The following is a 17,105-nucleotide window of genomic DNA, read 5'->3' as shown; positions in this document are numbered from 1 at the left end:
AGGACCAGGACTAGACCAGGACTAGACCAGGACCAGGACTAGACCAGGACTAGACCAGGACCAGGACCAGACCAGGACTAGACCAGGACTAGACCAGGACCAGGACTAGACCAGGACTAGGCCAGGACTAGACCAGGACCAGGACTAGACCAGGACTAGACCAGGACTGGACCAGGACCAGGACTGGACCAGGACCAGACCAGGACTGGACCAGGACTAGACCAGGACCAGGACTAGACCAGGACTAGACCAGGACCAGGACCAGGACCAGGACTAGACCAGGACCAGGACCAGGACTGGACCAGGACTAGACCAGGACTAGACCAGGACCAGGACTAGACCAGGACTAGACCAGGACCAGGACTGGACCAGGACCAGGACTAGACCAGGACCAGGACTAGACCAGGACTGGACCAGGACTAGACCAGGACCAGGACTGGACCAGGACTAGACCAGGACCAGGACTGGACCAGGACTAGACCAGGACCAGGACTAGACCAGGACTAGACCAGGACCAGGACTAGACCAGGACCAGGACTGGACCAGGACCAGGACTAGACCAGGACCAGGACTAGACCAGGACTAGACCAGGACCAGGACTAGACCAGGACTAGACCAGGACCAGGACTGAACCATGAGTCTTATACTTAAGTTAAAATGAGGTAAAGGTAAAATATTTATGACGTGTGAAGAATGTGACCGACAGGAAGTGGTTTCTCTCTCTTCCTCCTCACTTCCTGTTACTTTTCTATTGTTCAACAACAGACCACGGTTAGACCTGGTTTGGTCCTGGTTCAGTCCTGGCTCAGACACAGGGTTGTTTTGTGTTTTTATAAAAATAATCCGAGGATCAGGGGATGAAGCTCAGACTTTACGGTAAACGACTCAGAGATGTTCATCTGTTTACACTGAGCCTGAAGGTCACATGACACGACTGAACCAGAGACCGAGGACACAGGGCCCAGACCGTTTATGTAAACGGACCGAGCGAACACGCTAACGCCGCGTTACAAACAGGAAGTGAACATGTGCACTTCCTGCTCCTTTGACTCTGACTCCAATTCACTTTCTATTGATAATCTGTGGCTCCTCTCTCTGTCTCTGCGGCTTCAGACTCGTCATTTTTGTCTTAAATGTTCTTATTAACTAATTAATTTCACTATTGTGTCTGTAAATCAAGATCTGAACATTAAAAACAGACCAATCAGGCGCCGTCTTTCCCCGAGGTCGCTCCTGTTACCGTTAGCAACAGGTTTGATTGACAGCGTTGCAGGAAGTGCTCTATACATCTTCAGTAGAATCATCTTTTTATTATTTCTGACATGGGATTGACACTTATCTCGACTGAACTAAAGGTAAAATGTCTCTGTTCACTTTGAAAACCACCACTCGATGACATCACAAGGTGGAACGTCGCGTTTTGATCTTTGTAGATGTAACAGACTAATAATAAAGTGCGACTCAAACATGTGTGAATGAAACACAACACAACTCCAGGTCTGTTTTTGACGCGTTAACAGCTTTAGAACAAGACTCAAACCTTTATTAAACGCAACAGGTAACCAGGCAACGCTCACGTCTCCATGGAAACAAGCAGGTCACCAGGAAAGTTACATATTGCACCTTTTGTTTCAGTAAAAAAAAAGAGAAAAAAAAGCTCAAAATTTGCACAACTCTCAGGTCAGAGCATTTACATTCGGAATATTTGCCAACTCAGACTAACCTCCATTTTGACCTCTGACCTCCATTTTGACCTCTGACCTCCATTTTGACCTCTGACCTCGTCCCGTTTTCATCTGCCGGTGACCGATTCCTCACGCGCTCGCGACGCATTAAGTCTGAGCGCGGTACATTCTGCGTGACGATCAGCTGATGGGGGTCAGGGCGGGGTCACGATGTCCGCGTTGCCGTGGAAACAACCCAGAGTTCATAAACCGTAAACAGGAAGTGAGGTCGCACGCCAGACTTCCCCCCCAAAAGTAAAGGTACGAACGTGGAGTCAGAGCGTCGACTATGTTTGGTCACAGTTTTTGGTCTATTTTGTTTTTCCAGAAAGAAAATTTTATTGAATTAAGAGGAACTAAAACGGGAAAAACTAACTCCGCCCTTTTCTTCAAACTGTTCATCCATGTTTAAGTCGTGTTCTAGTATTTTCAAGATGCCATTTTGTCAATCTGCCCCCGTTTAACCTCCACCGCCCACTGGGACACGCCCACTGGGACACGCCCACTGTGACACGCCCACTGTGACACGCCCACTGTGACACGCCCACTGTGACGTCCGCACTTCCTTCTCCAGTTTTATTTTCTTAATCGTTGATAGTCGTAGGATTCGGTAGCGTCGTGTCGTCATTTTGGTACAATTTTTTTTTAATCTGTCCACAGGGGGCGCTACAGCGGCGCTTTGCTGTGATGACGTTTACGGTGACGTCAGCTCCACTGGACGCCACAGTTTTCTCCCCCTGAATTACCGAACTTTCTTTTATGAGGTGGATTTAAATGAATATTGCGATTTAAAATGTGTAAATTATAACACAGAGATGAGAACCATAGAGACTCAAGCGCACTAGGGCGGGGTTAAGTCATGTGATTTTGTTTGTAAATGATGGCGGCCAATGAGCTCCAGACCAGACGGACCTCGCTCTGGATGAATCTGACACGTCTCATTGTGACTCACACGTCTGGACTTTTGTGATTTTTGCTTTGACGTTTGACGTTAGTCGAGGTCACCACCTGATGACATCACAGGGTGGAACAGAGCGTTTGGAACAGACTAATAATAAAATGTGAATGAAACAAAACACAACTCCAGGTCTGGTTTTGATGAACATGCTCTCCTCCTCCTCTTCCTCCTCCTCCTACTCCTCCTCCCTCTCTTCATCCTCCTTTTCCTCCTCCTTTTCCTCCTCCCTCTCTTCCTCCTCCTCTCCCTCTTCCTCGTCCTCCTCCCTCTCCTCCCTCTCTTCTTCCTCCTCCTCCCTCTCCTCCCTCTCTTCTTCCTCCTCCTCCCTCTCCTCCCTCTCTTCTTCCTCCTCCTCCCTCTCCTCCCTCTCCTCCCTCTCCTCCTCTTCCTCCTCCCTCTCCTCCTCCTCCTCCCCTCCCCTCCTCTCCCTCCTTCTCCTCCCTCTCCTCCTCTTCCTCCTCCCTCTCTTCCTCCTCCCTCTCCTCCTCCTCCTCCCTCTCTTCCTCCTCCCTCTCCTCCTCCTCCTCCTCCTCCTCACTCTCTTCCTCCTCCTCCTCTTCTCCTCCTCGCTCTCCTCCTCCCTCTCTTCCTCCTCTCCTCCCTCTCCTCCTCACTCTCCTCCTCTCCTCTCCTCCCTCTCCTCCTCCTCCTCCTCCTCCTCTTCATTTTCACACTTTTATTCACAAACACATTAAATGTTCATGAGACCCGTCGCACCTGCTCATTCTGACCTCGTTTTACACGCCCCAGTGAGAGACGAGCTGATTGGCCCAAATGTGAGGGGTGAAAGGTCATGACCCGGGACGGGGGGGGGACTCACCGGGGGAGGCGGGGGTCACCGGGGGAGGCGGGGTCCGCTGTGAAGTTCCCACTGGGATTAAACCAGGAAGAAACTAATATTTATCTAAAAACAAGCGTCACAGACAAAAGGACGAATTTATCTGATGTGGGCCTGATGTGTCAGATGCCCTCCCATCCTCCCCCTGTGTGTCAGTGGGGGTGTGTGTGTGTGTGTTGTGTGTTTTGGGGTGTGTTTGTGTGTGTATGTGTGTGTGGTGTGTGTTTTGTGTGTGTGTTGTGTGTGTTTGGTGTGTGTGTGTATGTGTGTTGTGTGTGTGTTATGTGTTAGTGTGTATGTGTGTTGTGTGTGTGTTATGTGTGTGTGTTGTGTGCGGGGTGTGTTGTGTGTGTGTGCGTGTTGTGTGTGTGTGTGTGTGTTGTGTGTGTGTGTTATGTGTGGTGTGTTGTGTAGGTGTGTGTGTTGTGTGTTAGTGTGTGTGTTGTGTGTTAGTGTGTGTGTGTGGTGTGTGTGTGTTATGTGTGTGTGTTGTGTAGGTGTGTGTGTGTGTGTGTTGTGTGTGTATGTGTGTGTTGTGTGTGTATGTGTGTGTGGGTGTGTGTTGTATGTGTGTGTGTGTTGTGTGTTAGTGTGTGTGTTGTGTGTTAGTGTGTGTGTGTGGTGTGTGTGGGGGTGTATGTGTGTGTGTGTGTGTTGTGTATGTGTGGGGGTGTGTGTTGTGTGTGTGTGGTGTGTGTGGGGTGGGTGTGTGTGTGTGTGTGTGTGTGTGTGTTGTGTAGGTGTGTGTGTAACATAGTGAAAGTAATAAAAGAGTAAAAGATGACCTCACCTTCGGGGCGTCTGATTGGTCGATTCGTTTCATAAACTCTGCACATTGGACTCATCAAAACCAAGACTCAGATAAATCAATGTAAAGCTGCACTGTGGAACTTCACCTGCTTGTCTCCATGGAGATGGGGCTTTGCCCACAGTGTGGCATTAAAGTGATGTGTTTGAGAGAAGGACTGAACCAGGACTGAACCAGGACTAAACCAGGACTAAACCAGGACTAAACCAGGACTAAACCAGGACTAAATCAGGACTGAACCAGGACTGAACCAGGACTGAACCAGGACTAAACCAGGACTGAACCAGGACTAAACCAGGACTAAATCAGGACTGAACCAGGACTGAACCAGGACTAAACCAGGACTGAACCAGGACTGAACCAGGACTAAACCAGGACTAAACCAGGACTAAACCAGGACTAAACCAAGACTAAACCAAGACTAAAGCAGGACTAAAGCAGGACTAAACCAAGACTAAACCAGGACTAAACCAGGACTAAACCTGGACTAAACCAGAACTAAACCAGGACTAAACCAAGACTAAAGCAGGACTAAAGCAGGACTAAACCAAGACTAAACCAGGACTAAACCAGGACTAAACCAGGACTAAACCAGGACTAAACCAGGTACTAAACCAGGACTAAACCAGGACTGAACCAGGTCTAAACCAGGACTAAACCAGGACTAAACCAGGACTAAACCAGGTCTAAACCAGGTCTAAACCAGGTCTAAACCAGGGTTAAACCAGGTCTAAACCAGGTCTAAACCAGGACTGAACCAGTCCAGGTCTAAATCTGGTCTAAACTTCACTGATTTTTGACAATGGATCTTAACGGGACTCCTGGCAGTGCGCATGCGCCGGGGCCAATCCACCTCACTCCGCTGCGGGACACTCGCCTCCGCTCTTTCCCTCGAGGTAAAACACTTTTTCTTTCATTTAAACTCTATTTATTAAAACTTTATCTTTGTTTACGGCTTCGTTTATGCGTCACAAACAGATCAGAAGTGTCGCAAACTCAGGTTTCAGCCGCTGTTTGGTGTTTTTAGCGCAGTTTGGTGCGACACATCCCAAACGCATCAGGAGAGCGCTGCTTTGCTCTGCGCTCGCACGGATCGGTGTTTTTATGCTTCTTCAACTTCAGATGTTCTTTACAGTTCACTTTTAGCTTTTGATTCCCTGAACCAAGACGTTTTAGTTTGATAAAAAGTCACGTTCTTGTTTATTGTCACGTTTTGGGACGCACGTTTTGCACATTAACGCGAATTCTGATGGAGCCCCGTGCGCCATCCCTCCACTGCGCACGAAAAACCTTCAATCTGAGCTGGAATTTTTTTTAGATAATGAAAAAAAAAACACACACAAACAAACCGATTTAACCAGTTTCTCGTTTTACGCACGTTTTACGCACGTTTTACGCACACGACATCGCCTTTTACGCACGCGTTAAAAGGAAAACTGGGCCCAGAAGTGATCGAATAATGAAATAAAGTTGTGGTCCAGGCGTTTGTGAAAGTGTCAGTGTGAAAATGGACAAACTCTGTGGACACGGAGCCGTAGTTTTGGATGTTTTTGGTTCTTAAAGTCGCCGTTACGCGCTGGTTTGACGCGCGCTTGTCCCTCGGTGAGACTGTGACCCGCTGGAGAAAGTTCTTGTGAATAGTTTTTTTTTTTTTTTTCTTTGTACCGTGGGAACAGGCTCGCGCTCAAACGCAGAGGCGAGCGGCATCCCAATTAGTCCCGACGTGTTTGGGACCAGGGGCCGAGCGAAACAACAGCGGCTCCTGGGTCAGAAAAGCCCATTGTGGCCCAAAATAGACCCAGAGAAAAGCGCGTTTTTCAGATTTGGTTGAGTTTATTGCGCTGAAAAACGCATAGAAAACCTGGGTCCTGACTGTGAACGGGCTCGCATCTCCACAAACCTGACTCCTCCTCCTTGTTTCCATGGAAATGTTGTTCCTGTGGCTGGATAATCTTAACCTGAGCCCATTTTAGTTCAGATATAGACCTGGTTTGGTCCAGTTATAGTCCCTGTTTAGTCCTGATCTGGTCCTGAATTTTCCAAAGTTTTAAATTTCTGTTTCCATGGAATCATTCAAGAGATGTGCCACCTCCAGAAAGTTACATACTGTAGCTTTAATTTTTTATCGGAAATAATCTAGGCCTGGTCTAAACCCGGTTAAAAACCTGTCCAAAACCTGGTCTAAACCCAGTCTAAACCCAGTCTAAACCTGGTTGAAACCTGGTTTAAACCTGGTCTAAACCTGGTCTAAACCTGGTCTAAACCTGGTCTAAACCTGGTCTAAACCTGGTCTAAACCCGGTCTAAACTCAGTCTAAACCTCGTCTAAACCCGGTCTAAACCCGGTCTAAACCAGGTCTAAACCCGGTCTAAACCTGGTCTAAACCCGGTCTAAACCAGGTCTAAACCCGGTCTAAACCTGGTCTAAACCTGGTCTAAACCTGGTCTAAACCAGGTCTAAACCAGGAGGACTAGTCCAGTTCCATAATGTGTGATTGTAGATGGTCAAAGGTTTGTATTCTGTAGTTCCTGTTTTTGATTCCTCTTTCTGTGTGGAGTTTGCACGTTCTGCCTGTGTCTGTGTGGAGTTTGCATGTTCTGCCTGTGTCTGGTCTAAACTAAGCTGGTCCACTGCTCCTGACAGTAACCCAGAGACACTGACGACGGGTCAAATGCAGGTTTAACCCAGAGACACTGAGGACGGGTCAAATGCAGAGACACAGTGCGATGAGAGGAGGGAGAGAGAGGAGGAGAGAGAGAGGAGGGAGAGAGGAAGAGGAGAGAGAAAGGAGGGAGAGAGAGAGTGAAAGTAGGGAGAGAGAGGAGGGAGACAGAGAGAAAAGAGGGAGAGAGAGAGAAAGGAGAGGGAGAGGAGGAGAGAGAGAGGAGGGAGAGAGAGAGGAGGAGAGAGAGAGGAGGCGGGAGAGAGAGAGGAGGAGGGAGAGAGAGAGAGAGGAGGAGAGAGAGAGGAGGAGGAGGAGAGAGAGAGAGGAGGAGGGAGAGAGAGGAGGAGAGAGAGAGAGGAGGGAGAGGAGAGAGAGAGAGGAGGAGAGAGAGAGAGAAGGGAGAGAGAGGAGGGAGAGAGAGAGAGGAGGGAGAGGAGAGAGAGAGAGGAGGAGAGAGAGAGAGAGAAGGGAGAGAGAGGAGGGAGAGAGAGAGAAAAGCAGAGAGAGAGACAGATCTGAAAACATTTAAACTTTTACTGTTGGTTTTGATGTCGCCACAAAAAAAAAACCTTTGTGTCTGAACCTCAACGACAGAACAACCCTGTAAACATGAAGACACGAGATCTAAACCAGGACTAAAACAGGACTAAACCAGGACTAAACCAGGACTAAACCTGGACTAAAACAGGACTAAACCTGGACTAAAACAGGACTAAACCAGGACTAAACCAGGACTAAACCAGGACTAAAACAGGTCTAAAACAGGTCTAAACCAGGACTAAACCAGGACTAAAACTGGACTAAACCAGGTCTAAACCAGGACTAAACCAGGACTAAAACTGGACTAAACCAGGTCTAAACCAGGACTAAACCAGGACTAAAACTGGACTAAACCAGGTCTAAACCAGGACAAAACCAGGACTAAACCAGGACTAAAACTGGACTAAAACTGGTCTAAACCAGGACTAAACAAGGGCGAACCGGGCAAAACTAGGACAAAACAGAAGTAGTAGTAGTAGTAGTAGGAGGAGGAGGAGGAGGAGCAGCAGGAGTAGTAGTAGTAGTATTTCTTGTAGTAGTAGTAGTATTCCTTGTTGTAGTAGTAGTATTTCTTGTAGTAGTAGTAGTATTCCTTGTTGTAGTAGTAGTATTTCTTGTAGTAGTAGTAGTTCTATATATATAATAAATCCATACACATCAGTGTAAATTGAATGAGTTTATGCTTCAGGCTCAAAGTAACTTCCTCTCTCTCTCTCTCTCTCTCTCTCTCTCTCTCCCCTTCTCTCTCTCTCTTTTCAGACGGATGCCCTGGCCCCTGCTCTCTCGTCCTCTGTCTCGTCCTCTGTCTCGTCCTCTGTCTCGTCCTGTCGTACGGCGCCCTCTGGTGGATCGTCTCGGGACACGTCTCTCTGCTCCTTCACGTCCCTCATCTCTGCAGCAAAGAGGATTTAAACGAGAAAAACATCGTCTGGATCTAATTTTCACACTTTTCCTCAATTCTTCAACAATTTGATTATTTTTTTGGGACATTTGTGGACACAGGAGTCGACGTTTGTGGATTTGACAAGTGAGAACTGGAAAAAAAACAACTTTATTCAAACAATTTACATTTTGAAATAGTTGGATTTCACGTTTTTCCGAATCTACAGACTCACTGATCACGTTGGATTAACCGTCTGGACTATTTTTGATTTGCTTTTTTCGATTATCTGCTGGAACGCTGCTTAAAAACGTCACTTTAACTTAAATCGTTTGGATATTTGCTTTTCTCTGCCGCATTAACGATCAGAAAACAGACTTTTCTAAGCGATGTAGCGCCTCGGCTCTATGGAATACCTTTTTTAACCTGCATTTTTTGGAAACTGCGCCCGCGTCTCTGATCCAAAATGGCCGACCTCATCGCCGCGCACTACAACTACACCGGCAAGTTCCGCAAAACCCAGCAGGACTCGGGTCTGAAGGCGGACTCCGTGGTTTTTATCATCGTCTGCTGCTTCATTTTCCTCGAGAATCTTTTGGTTTTAATCACGATTTGGCGAACGAAGAAATTCCACAAACCCATGTACTACTTCATCGGGAACTTAGCGCTGTCCGATCTGCTCGCCGGCGTCGTTTACACCGCCAACATCCTGCTATCGGGCGCGAACACGTACAAGCTAACGCCGACGCAGTGGTTTTTCCGCGAGGGGAGTATGTTCGTAGCGTTAGCCGCGTCGGTTTTTAGCCTGTTAGCGATCGCGATTGAACGGCACCTGACCATGCTAAAGATGAAGCTCCACAACAACGGAAACACGTTCAGGGTGTTCTTGTTGATTAGCACGGTGTGGATGATAGCCGCTATGCTAGGCGGGTTGCCGATCATGGGGTGGAATTGCATCGAGAGCATGGAAAACTGCTCTACCGTTCTCCCGCTGTACCACAAAACCTACATCTTATTTTGTACGACGGTTTTTAGCATCATCCTCATGGCGATCGTCGTGCTTTACGCTAGGATTTACGCCCTGGTCCGCACGCGAAGCCGGAAACTCGTCTTCCGGAAAGTTACGAACGGCGCCCGAGGTAGCACCGGCGCCAACAGCAAGAGCTCGGAGAAGTCCATGGCTCTTCTGAAAACCGTCATCATCGTTTTGAGCGGCTTCATCGCGTGCTGGGCGCCGCTCTTCATCCTGCTCCTCCTCGACGTAGCGTGCGAAACGAAAACGTGTCCCATCCTGTACAAAGCCGAGTGGTTCCTAGCGTTAGCCGTGCTGAACTCGGCCATGAACCCGCTGATCTACACGCTGACGAGTAACGAGATGCGCCGCGCGTTCCTGAAGACGCTCCTCTGCTGCACAGCCTGGATCCGACCCAAGTTCCAGTCCGGACCCATCGCGGAGTTCAGCCGGAGCAAGTCGGATAACTCCTCCCATCCCAACAAGGAGGAAGGAGAATACTCGCCGAAGGAAACCGCGTCCGCTAACATCACGTCCTCGTCCTAAACGCCAAACGCTCAGGATTTTCAACTAACTTTTGGAAAACTAAGCAAAGATATTCCACGTTTTATCTCACGGGTTCGCTTACATCTGGAAAACGCCGTCACTTACGCTCGGATTAGTGTCTGCGCCCTCTGCTGGCGACAGTTGGGAGCAAAACATGGACTGATTTTAGCAACAGATTCAGGAAATGTGACGAAATTTGAGCACTGACGTAAACCTGTGGAGTTAGGATGATTATTTTGAAGTTGTACTAAGGAACTTCTCTTATCGGACGTTAAACACTTTAACGCCGATGGAGATTACGTCGCCTGAAATGTTCCACTGTATGGCATTAATGCGTCTCTTGCTTTTACTGAATTACGGGCGTTTTTGTTGAAAGAAAAACACCACGAAAAAAAGGTGTGTCAAAGAAATTTTAAAAACCTCGTCCGTGTTTAATGCCGTATTGTCGAACTTTCAAGCCTTCGCAAAGGCATCTCCATGGAGACGAGCAGCACACACACCGCCAGAAAAGTTCCACAGTGGGTCTTTAAGCGCGTCACAACGTCGTAAGACTCCAGGAAACATGAAACTGTAGACGAAACCTCAGAAAGGACGTGTTTGTTTATGGGACTGACGCGACGCTTCTCCCATTGAATTCTGGGATTAGTGTCTGCGCCCTCTGCTGGACACAGTTGGAAGTGAAACAGCTGATTTTTTTAGCAACATGATCCAAACAGATTCAGGAATTGTAGCGAAATAAACCAGACTTTAGTCCTAAATCGTTCAAGTTTGGTGTTGCAGTTTGACAGGAGGCAAAAAAAAAATACAACTTTTAGCATTTTCTTAAAACCAGATCACAGTTTCAGTTTCGTCACGATTCACGTAAACGTACGTTAAACTTCTGAAAGTCACCGCTTCGCCGTGATTGGCCGAACCCACCTGTCACTCACTCAGACAGAGCGTGACTGAGGCCAGGGGTGGGAGTGGTCGAGTTGTAACCATGACGATCTGACCAAAACTGCATCGCCCCCGCCGTAAGTTTGACCATTTCAGTCTGGAAATTTGATTCATTTAAAGCTCTACTGTGTAACTTTTCAGGTGAGGTGTGAGCAATTTTTAAAGTGTGTGGAGACGTTATTACTTTGCCAGGAATTTTCCACATTAAGGCATTAAACATTTCCATGTTAAAACCTTGAAAAACATATCTTTTTTTTTTTTTTTTTTTTTTTTTACTGTGAGTGGGCTTGCCTCTCCACAGATCTGACCCGTGACCTGCTTTTCTCTGTGGAGATGTTTGTCGGTGTAATCTCTCAAAGCTACAGTCACCTGGATACCGTTTTTCGACATTTATCCAACTGTTTAATGCCGTACTGCGGAGCGTTCGAGCCGACGTCGTCAAATCTCCGAGCAGATGACGCGTATCCGGCGTTAGAAAAGTTCCGCAGTGCAGCTTTAAGCACGTCACAACTTCGTAATCCTCCAGAGAACATGAAATTTTGGTGTTTTAGTGATTTTTTGCCTCGTCGGTTCAGTGGAATTACAAAATGGAACAGCGTAAACCCTCCGCTCACCAGCAGGGGGAGTCCTTACACCTTTTTGTGTCCGCTTAGGTTTTTAGGTTCAACCCTGGATCACGAATCAACACAAAAACATTCACAAAAGTCTAATCTGGGACATTTCACGTGTTTATAACGTAAACAACCTGGATTTTCACCTGAAACTCACATTTTTAAAAGTACAACACCTTTTGAAACGTCTCATTTTGTATTTTTCTGTGTTTTTATCTGAAACTTTTAACACGAAGCTCTCGGAAATTTAAACAAAACACATCTGTACAGCACCGTCCTGCGTGAAAACTTCAGACTCTTCTGCGGACACTAAAGCAGCACTACGTAACTTTCCTAATGTGCGGCCTTGTCATCGCTTCTCGCCATGGACACGGTTACTGCTCCGTCTGGAATATCCCACCGTACAGCTTTAAATCTGTCTCGCGTTTATTAAATTCCACGTGTTTTTATTGCTCTAAAAAACAAGCGAAAAGCATGCGCCGCCTCTCCGTAGATCTGACCTGTAACTGGAGAGGTGTAGACCGGTGTAATGCTCTACGGTGTAAAATTCCAGGCAACATTCCGGCGCTAACGTGTCCATAGCAACAAGCAGATACGTAGTCAGAAAAGCTCAGCGGTGGTTTGAAACGGAGCGATTACCTCCTCAAAGAATCACGGCGATGGATTGTCACTATGGTTACCGCGTTATGGATTGTCACTATGGTTACCGCGTTATGGATTATCACTATGGTTACCAAGAATACGATTTTGAATACTGACTTTTGTGCGCCCTGTCAACGTCTTCTTCTTCTTCTTCTTCTTCTTCAGCTGTTTGGGATAAAGTAATTTTTTTATGCTGCACTTCCTGGAAACTGCGTCTGCACAGCCCCAAAATGGCCGCCGCACAAACGCGGATTCTCCTTCGGACACGAGCACTTCACATTTTGACGTTAAAAGTCACACAAAACTGACACAAAACAAAACGCTGAACAGATGGGGAAAGATTCATGGATTTAACGACGGACTTTAAGGACCATTTGGGACGTTTATTTACCCTGACGTCATCATAGCCTAGCCTAGCATACGCCTAACGTTTATCGCGCGTTTAATGGATTTGTTTTAAGGCCGGAGCTGCTTCCTGTGGTGGAGCTGAGTGCATCATCGATCGGGTTTAAATGGACGACGTACTGGACTGTTACTCGCTGACTGTTCAAACTACCAGAACAGAGAACGCGCTTACGATTTAAAGGGCCAGTACCTGATTTTGCACCAGGCAGTTCCCTCCGTATGGTTCTCACCTTCCAATGTCTCTTTCTGTAAACCTGTCCGTCCCTGTGTGGCACTTACTTCCTTATGGTTCTCATTCAGCAAAAGGAAATTTAAAGATGCACAGTGTTTCTCAAACTGTGGTGCGTGAAACAAAAGTGAACAATAGTAGGGCCATTAAAGGCTGAAACTGGAGACAATAGCTGTTTTCAGTTTCAGTTTACAGAACCCCGTTTATGCCACAAATTTAAATAAAAAGTGAAACTACGGAACCCCGTTTATGCCACAAATTTGAATTAAAAGTGAAACTACGGAACCCCGTTTATCCCACAAATTTGAATAAAAAGTGAAACTACGGAACCCCGTTTATCCCACAAATTTGAATAAAAAGTGAAACTACGGAACCCCGTTTATGCCACAAATATGAATAAAAAGTGAAACTACGGAACCCCGTTTATGCCACAAATATGAATAAAAACTGAAACTACGGAACCCCGTTTATGCCACAAATTTGAATAAAAAGTAAAACTACGGAACCCCGTTTATGCCACAAATATGAATAAAAAGTGAAACTACGGAACCCCGTTTATGCGACAAATATGAATAAAAACTGAAACTACGGAACCCCGTTTATGCCACAAATATGAATAAAAAGTGAAACTACGGAACCCTGTTTATGCCACAAATATGAATAAAACTACTGACTTTTTTTAGAATTCAAAACTAACACTTCAAATGTATCTAGTTTAATTATTAGCATTAATAGTAGCACAACTGGTTAATCTGAAGTAAAAACACAATTTACTGAATCATAATGTTTTAACTTTTATTCATTCAAAGCTTTTCTGTAAATAACAGTTACATAATATTGTTTTATCTGTGGAAGAAGTGAACTGTTTTAAGAAAATAGAGACATGAGAGACATTATCGGTTAAAATCAGGGATAGGAAAAAGTCAAAGTATCGATATCGGATCGTATTGGAACTGAAAAAAAAAGCTGGATTGGTGCATCTGTTTCTAGACCAGGTTTAGTCCTAAATAAAGTCCTGGTTTAGATATTATCACAAAATAACTGTGGACAAAATAATCATTTCATGTTTATGTTGATATCAGGTACCGGCCCTTTAAATCCTTCACTTTGTCTTATTTTGAAAAGACCCGACGCAGCAGTGTACATATGTTTGTTTTTAGTGTCATTTTAACGTAGAGATGTCGAGTTTTTGCACTTAGATTATGCGCCTCGTGTGAGTTTTCAAAATGTTTCCAATATTTTTGTAAAATTAACTGTAAAAATGTGTAGACATCACTTTAATATTTTTGTTTTTCTTATTTTTACTGTTCATGCTGTAAATTGTTGTATAGTTTAGTAAGTCTTTTTGTAGTTTTATTAATTTATATTTAAAACCAGGAATAAACGTGACTGTTGTGGAAAAGAGTGAAACTACGGAAGCCTGTTTATGCCACAAATATGAAATTTAGTTTTACTTTTTTAATAATTCAAACCCAACACTTAAAATGTTATCTAGTTTAATAATTAGCACTAACAGTAGCACAATTAGCTAACTGTATTTTTGTGTCTTTGGGCAAGACACTTTTGTCATTATCATATTCTGTAGCTGGTTGTCACTGGGAGGGCATCTGGCATAATTCTTTGTGGCAAACTAAATTACCTTATCGTCAATTTTAAAATCATGTAAAATGTTGTGTGCAGCAGCAGTTCAGTTGGTAGAGCATTTGCCCACTAACCTTTGGGTTGTTGGTTCTATACCCTCTCCCACTGCCATTGTGTCCTTGGGCAAGACACTTATTTTACTTATTAAAGAGACCGTCTGTCATTCTCAAGCCTGAAAAAAAAGAAAAAAAAAGAATCTATGCATTTGTCATAAACAGGCTTCCGTAATTGTGCCCTGTGCTTTTATTTTGAAGGAGCCTTAACCCCTGTTTGACCTGAGGAGGCGGAGCTTGTATAAAGTGTACAGAGTCTGCACTCGACGCTTCATAGAGTTAATAAAGACATAGAAACACAAGGTTTGTGCGCTTTATTTTGAAAATATCACAATGTGAAAAAGTAAAACAGTCACGAGGAGAGGGGAGGGTCAGAGGATGAAGAGGAGAGGGGAGGGTCAGAGGAGCAGAGGGGAGGGTCAGAGGAGCAGAGGGTCAGAGGAGCAGAGGGTCAGAGGAGCAGAGGGGAGGGTCAGAGGAGCAGAGGATGAAGAGGGGAGGGTCAGAGGAGCAGAGGATGAAGAGGAGAGGGTCAGAGGATGAAGAGGGGAGGGTCAGAGGAGCAGAGGGTCAGAGGAGCAGAGGGGAGGGTCAGAGGAGCAGAGGATGAAGAGGGGAGGGTCAGAGGGTCGGAGGATGAAAAGGAGAGGAGCAGAGGAGAGGGTCAGAGGATGAAGAGGAGAGGGTCAGAGGAGCAGAGGATGAAGAGGGGAGGGTCAGAGGAGCAGAAGATGAAGAGGGGAGGGTCAGAGGAGCAGAGGATGAAGAGGAGAGGAGCAGAGGATGAGGAGGGGAGGGTCAGAGGATGAAGAGGGGAGGGTCAGAGGAGCAGAGGATGAAGAGGGGAGGGTCAGAGGAGCAGAGGATGAAGAGGAGAGGAGCAGAGGAGGGGAGGGTCAGAGGAGCAGAGGATGAAGAGGGGAGGGTCAGAGGAGCAGAGGATGAAGAGGGGAGGGTCAGAGGAGCAGAGGATGAAGAGGGGAGGGTCAGAGGAGCAGAGGATGAGGAGGGGAGGGTCAGAAGATGAAGAGGAGAAAGTCAGAGGAGCAGAGGAGAAGGTCAGAGGAGCAGAGGGGAGGTTCAGAGGAGCAGAGGGGAGGTTCAGAGGATCAGAGGGTCAGTTAGACCAGCTGAAATCTACCAAGACACAGGAAGAACATGCAAATTCTACATAGAAAGACTCCAGTTGATGTGGGAATTGAACCCAGGACACTGTCGCTGTGGGGTTCAGGTGCTAACCACTCTGCCAAAGCACTAAGTAGTCCAGACGTACGTGTGTATGTTCATGTAAATGGGCGTCGCTAACCTGTTAGCCGCCGCGTTGCACACAGGAATTGTTCATGGGCGCACTCCATTTTCCAAGGTTGCACCCGTTAGCGTTAGCAACAGGTTTGATTGACAGTGTTGCTAAGCGCCCGCTCCCTGTTAAAAGCTGTGGAGGGGCGGTACCTTCAACAGTCTCGCTCCTGATTGGCTCTTTGGTTGCTATGATACTCGCGGTGTAAAAAACGTTTAGTCCGAGCCGAGTTCTTGTTTAAAAACACGTCCGTGCTGTTCTATGCCGCACCAGTAGGAGGCGCCGTGAGCCTGCAGTGCTCCCTCCCACAGACAGGAGGCGCTGTAGACTCCTCCCTCCCGCTGAGTCCAGGAAGTGCAGGAGTCCGACAGGAAGACCGAAGTCCCGTTTACCCACCAGAGAATGTCCCCCGCAGGAGAGGAGAGGAGGTGCACCACGCAGAGCAATGAGAGGGAGGAGGAGCCAGAGGAGGAGCCAGAGGAGGAGCCAGAGGAGGAGCCAGAGGAGGAGCCAGAGGAGGAGCCCAAAGACATGAGCAGGATCTGAGGAGCTGAAGAGAAGAGAGAGGAGAACAAGGACTTAACCAAAACTAAACCAGGACTGAACCAGGACTGAACCAGGACTGAACCAGGTCTAAACTAGGACTGAACAAGGACTGAACCAGGACTAAACCAGGACTTAACCAGGACTGAACCAGGTCTAAACCAGGTCTAAACCAGGACTAAACCAGGACTAAAGCAGGACTGAACCAGGACTAAACCAGGACTAAACCAGGACTGAACCAGGACTGAACCAGGACTGAACCAGCACTAAACCAGGTCTAAACCAGGACTGAACCAGGACTAAACCAGAACTTAACCAGGACTAAACCAGGACTAAACCAGGACTGAACCAGCACTGAACCAGGACTAAACCAGGACTTAACCAGGACTGAACCAGGTCTAAACCAGGACTAAACCAGGACTAAACCAGGACTAAACCAGGACTAAACCAGGACTAAACCAGGACTGAACCAGGACTAAACCAGGACTGAACCAGGACTAAACCAGAACTTAACCAGGACTAAACCAGGACTGAACCAGCACTGAACCAGGACTAAACTAGGACTGAACAAGGACTGAACCAGGACTAAACCAGGACTTAACCAGGACTGAACCAGGTCTAAACCAGGACTAAACCAGGACTAAACCAGGACTGAACCAGGACTAAACCAGGACTAAACCAGGACTAAACCAGGACAAAACCAGGACTAAACCAGGACTAAAGCAGGACTAAACCAGGACTAAACCAGGACTAAACTAGGACTAAACCAGGACTGAA

At 46.6% G+C, this 17,105-nt stretch overlaps 1 protein-coding gene across 1 annotated transcript; it reads left to right on the top strand.

Annotated features, from left to right (window-relative positions):
* The first annotated feature begins 8,749 nt into the window (after window positions 1-8,749).
* On the top strand, window positions 8,750-10,020 carry s1pr1 (sphingosine-1-phosphate receptor 1). The gene has a single exon (XM_033964780.2). The coding sequence runs from the start codon at window positions 8,880-8,882 to the stop codon at window positions 9,969-9,971; it is 1,092 nt and encodes a 363-aa protein (XP_033820671.1). The 5' UTR covers window positions 8,750-8,879; the 3' UTR covers window positions 9,972-10,020.
* Window positions 10,021-17,105: the final 7,085 nt, after the last annotated feature.

The sequence above is a fragment of the Periophthalmus magnuspinnatus genome, chromosome 4, assembly GCF_009829125.3.
Source record: "Periophthalmus magnuspinnatus isolate fPerMag1 chromosome 4, fPerMag1.2.pri, whole genome shotgun sequence".
NCBI lineage: Eukaryota > Metazoa > Chordata > Actinopteri > Gobiiformes > Gobiidae > Periophthalmus > Periophthalmus magnuspinnatus.
This window is presented reverse-complemented; position numbering and strand designations above follow the sequence as displayed.

Excerpts from the sequence above, each read along its gene's own strand:
- s1pr1 (XM_033964780.2), top strand. The coding sequence starts at position 8,880 with ATGGCCGACCTCATCGCCGCGCACTACAACTACACCGGCAAGTTCCGC.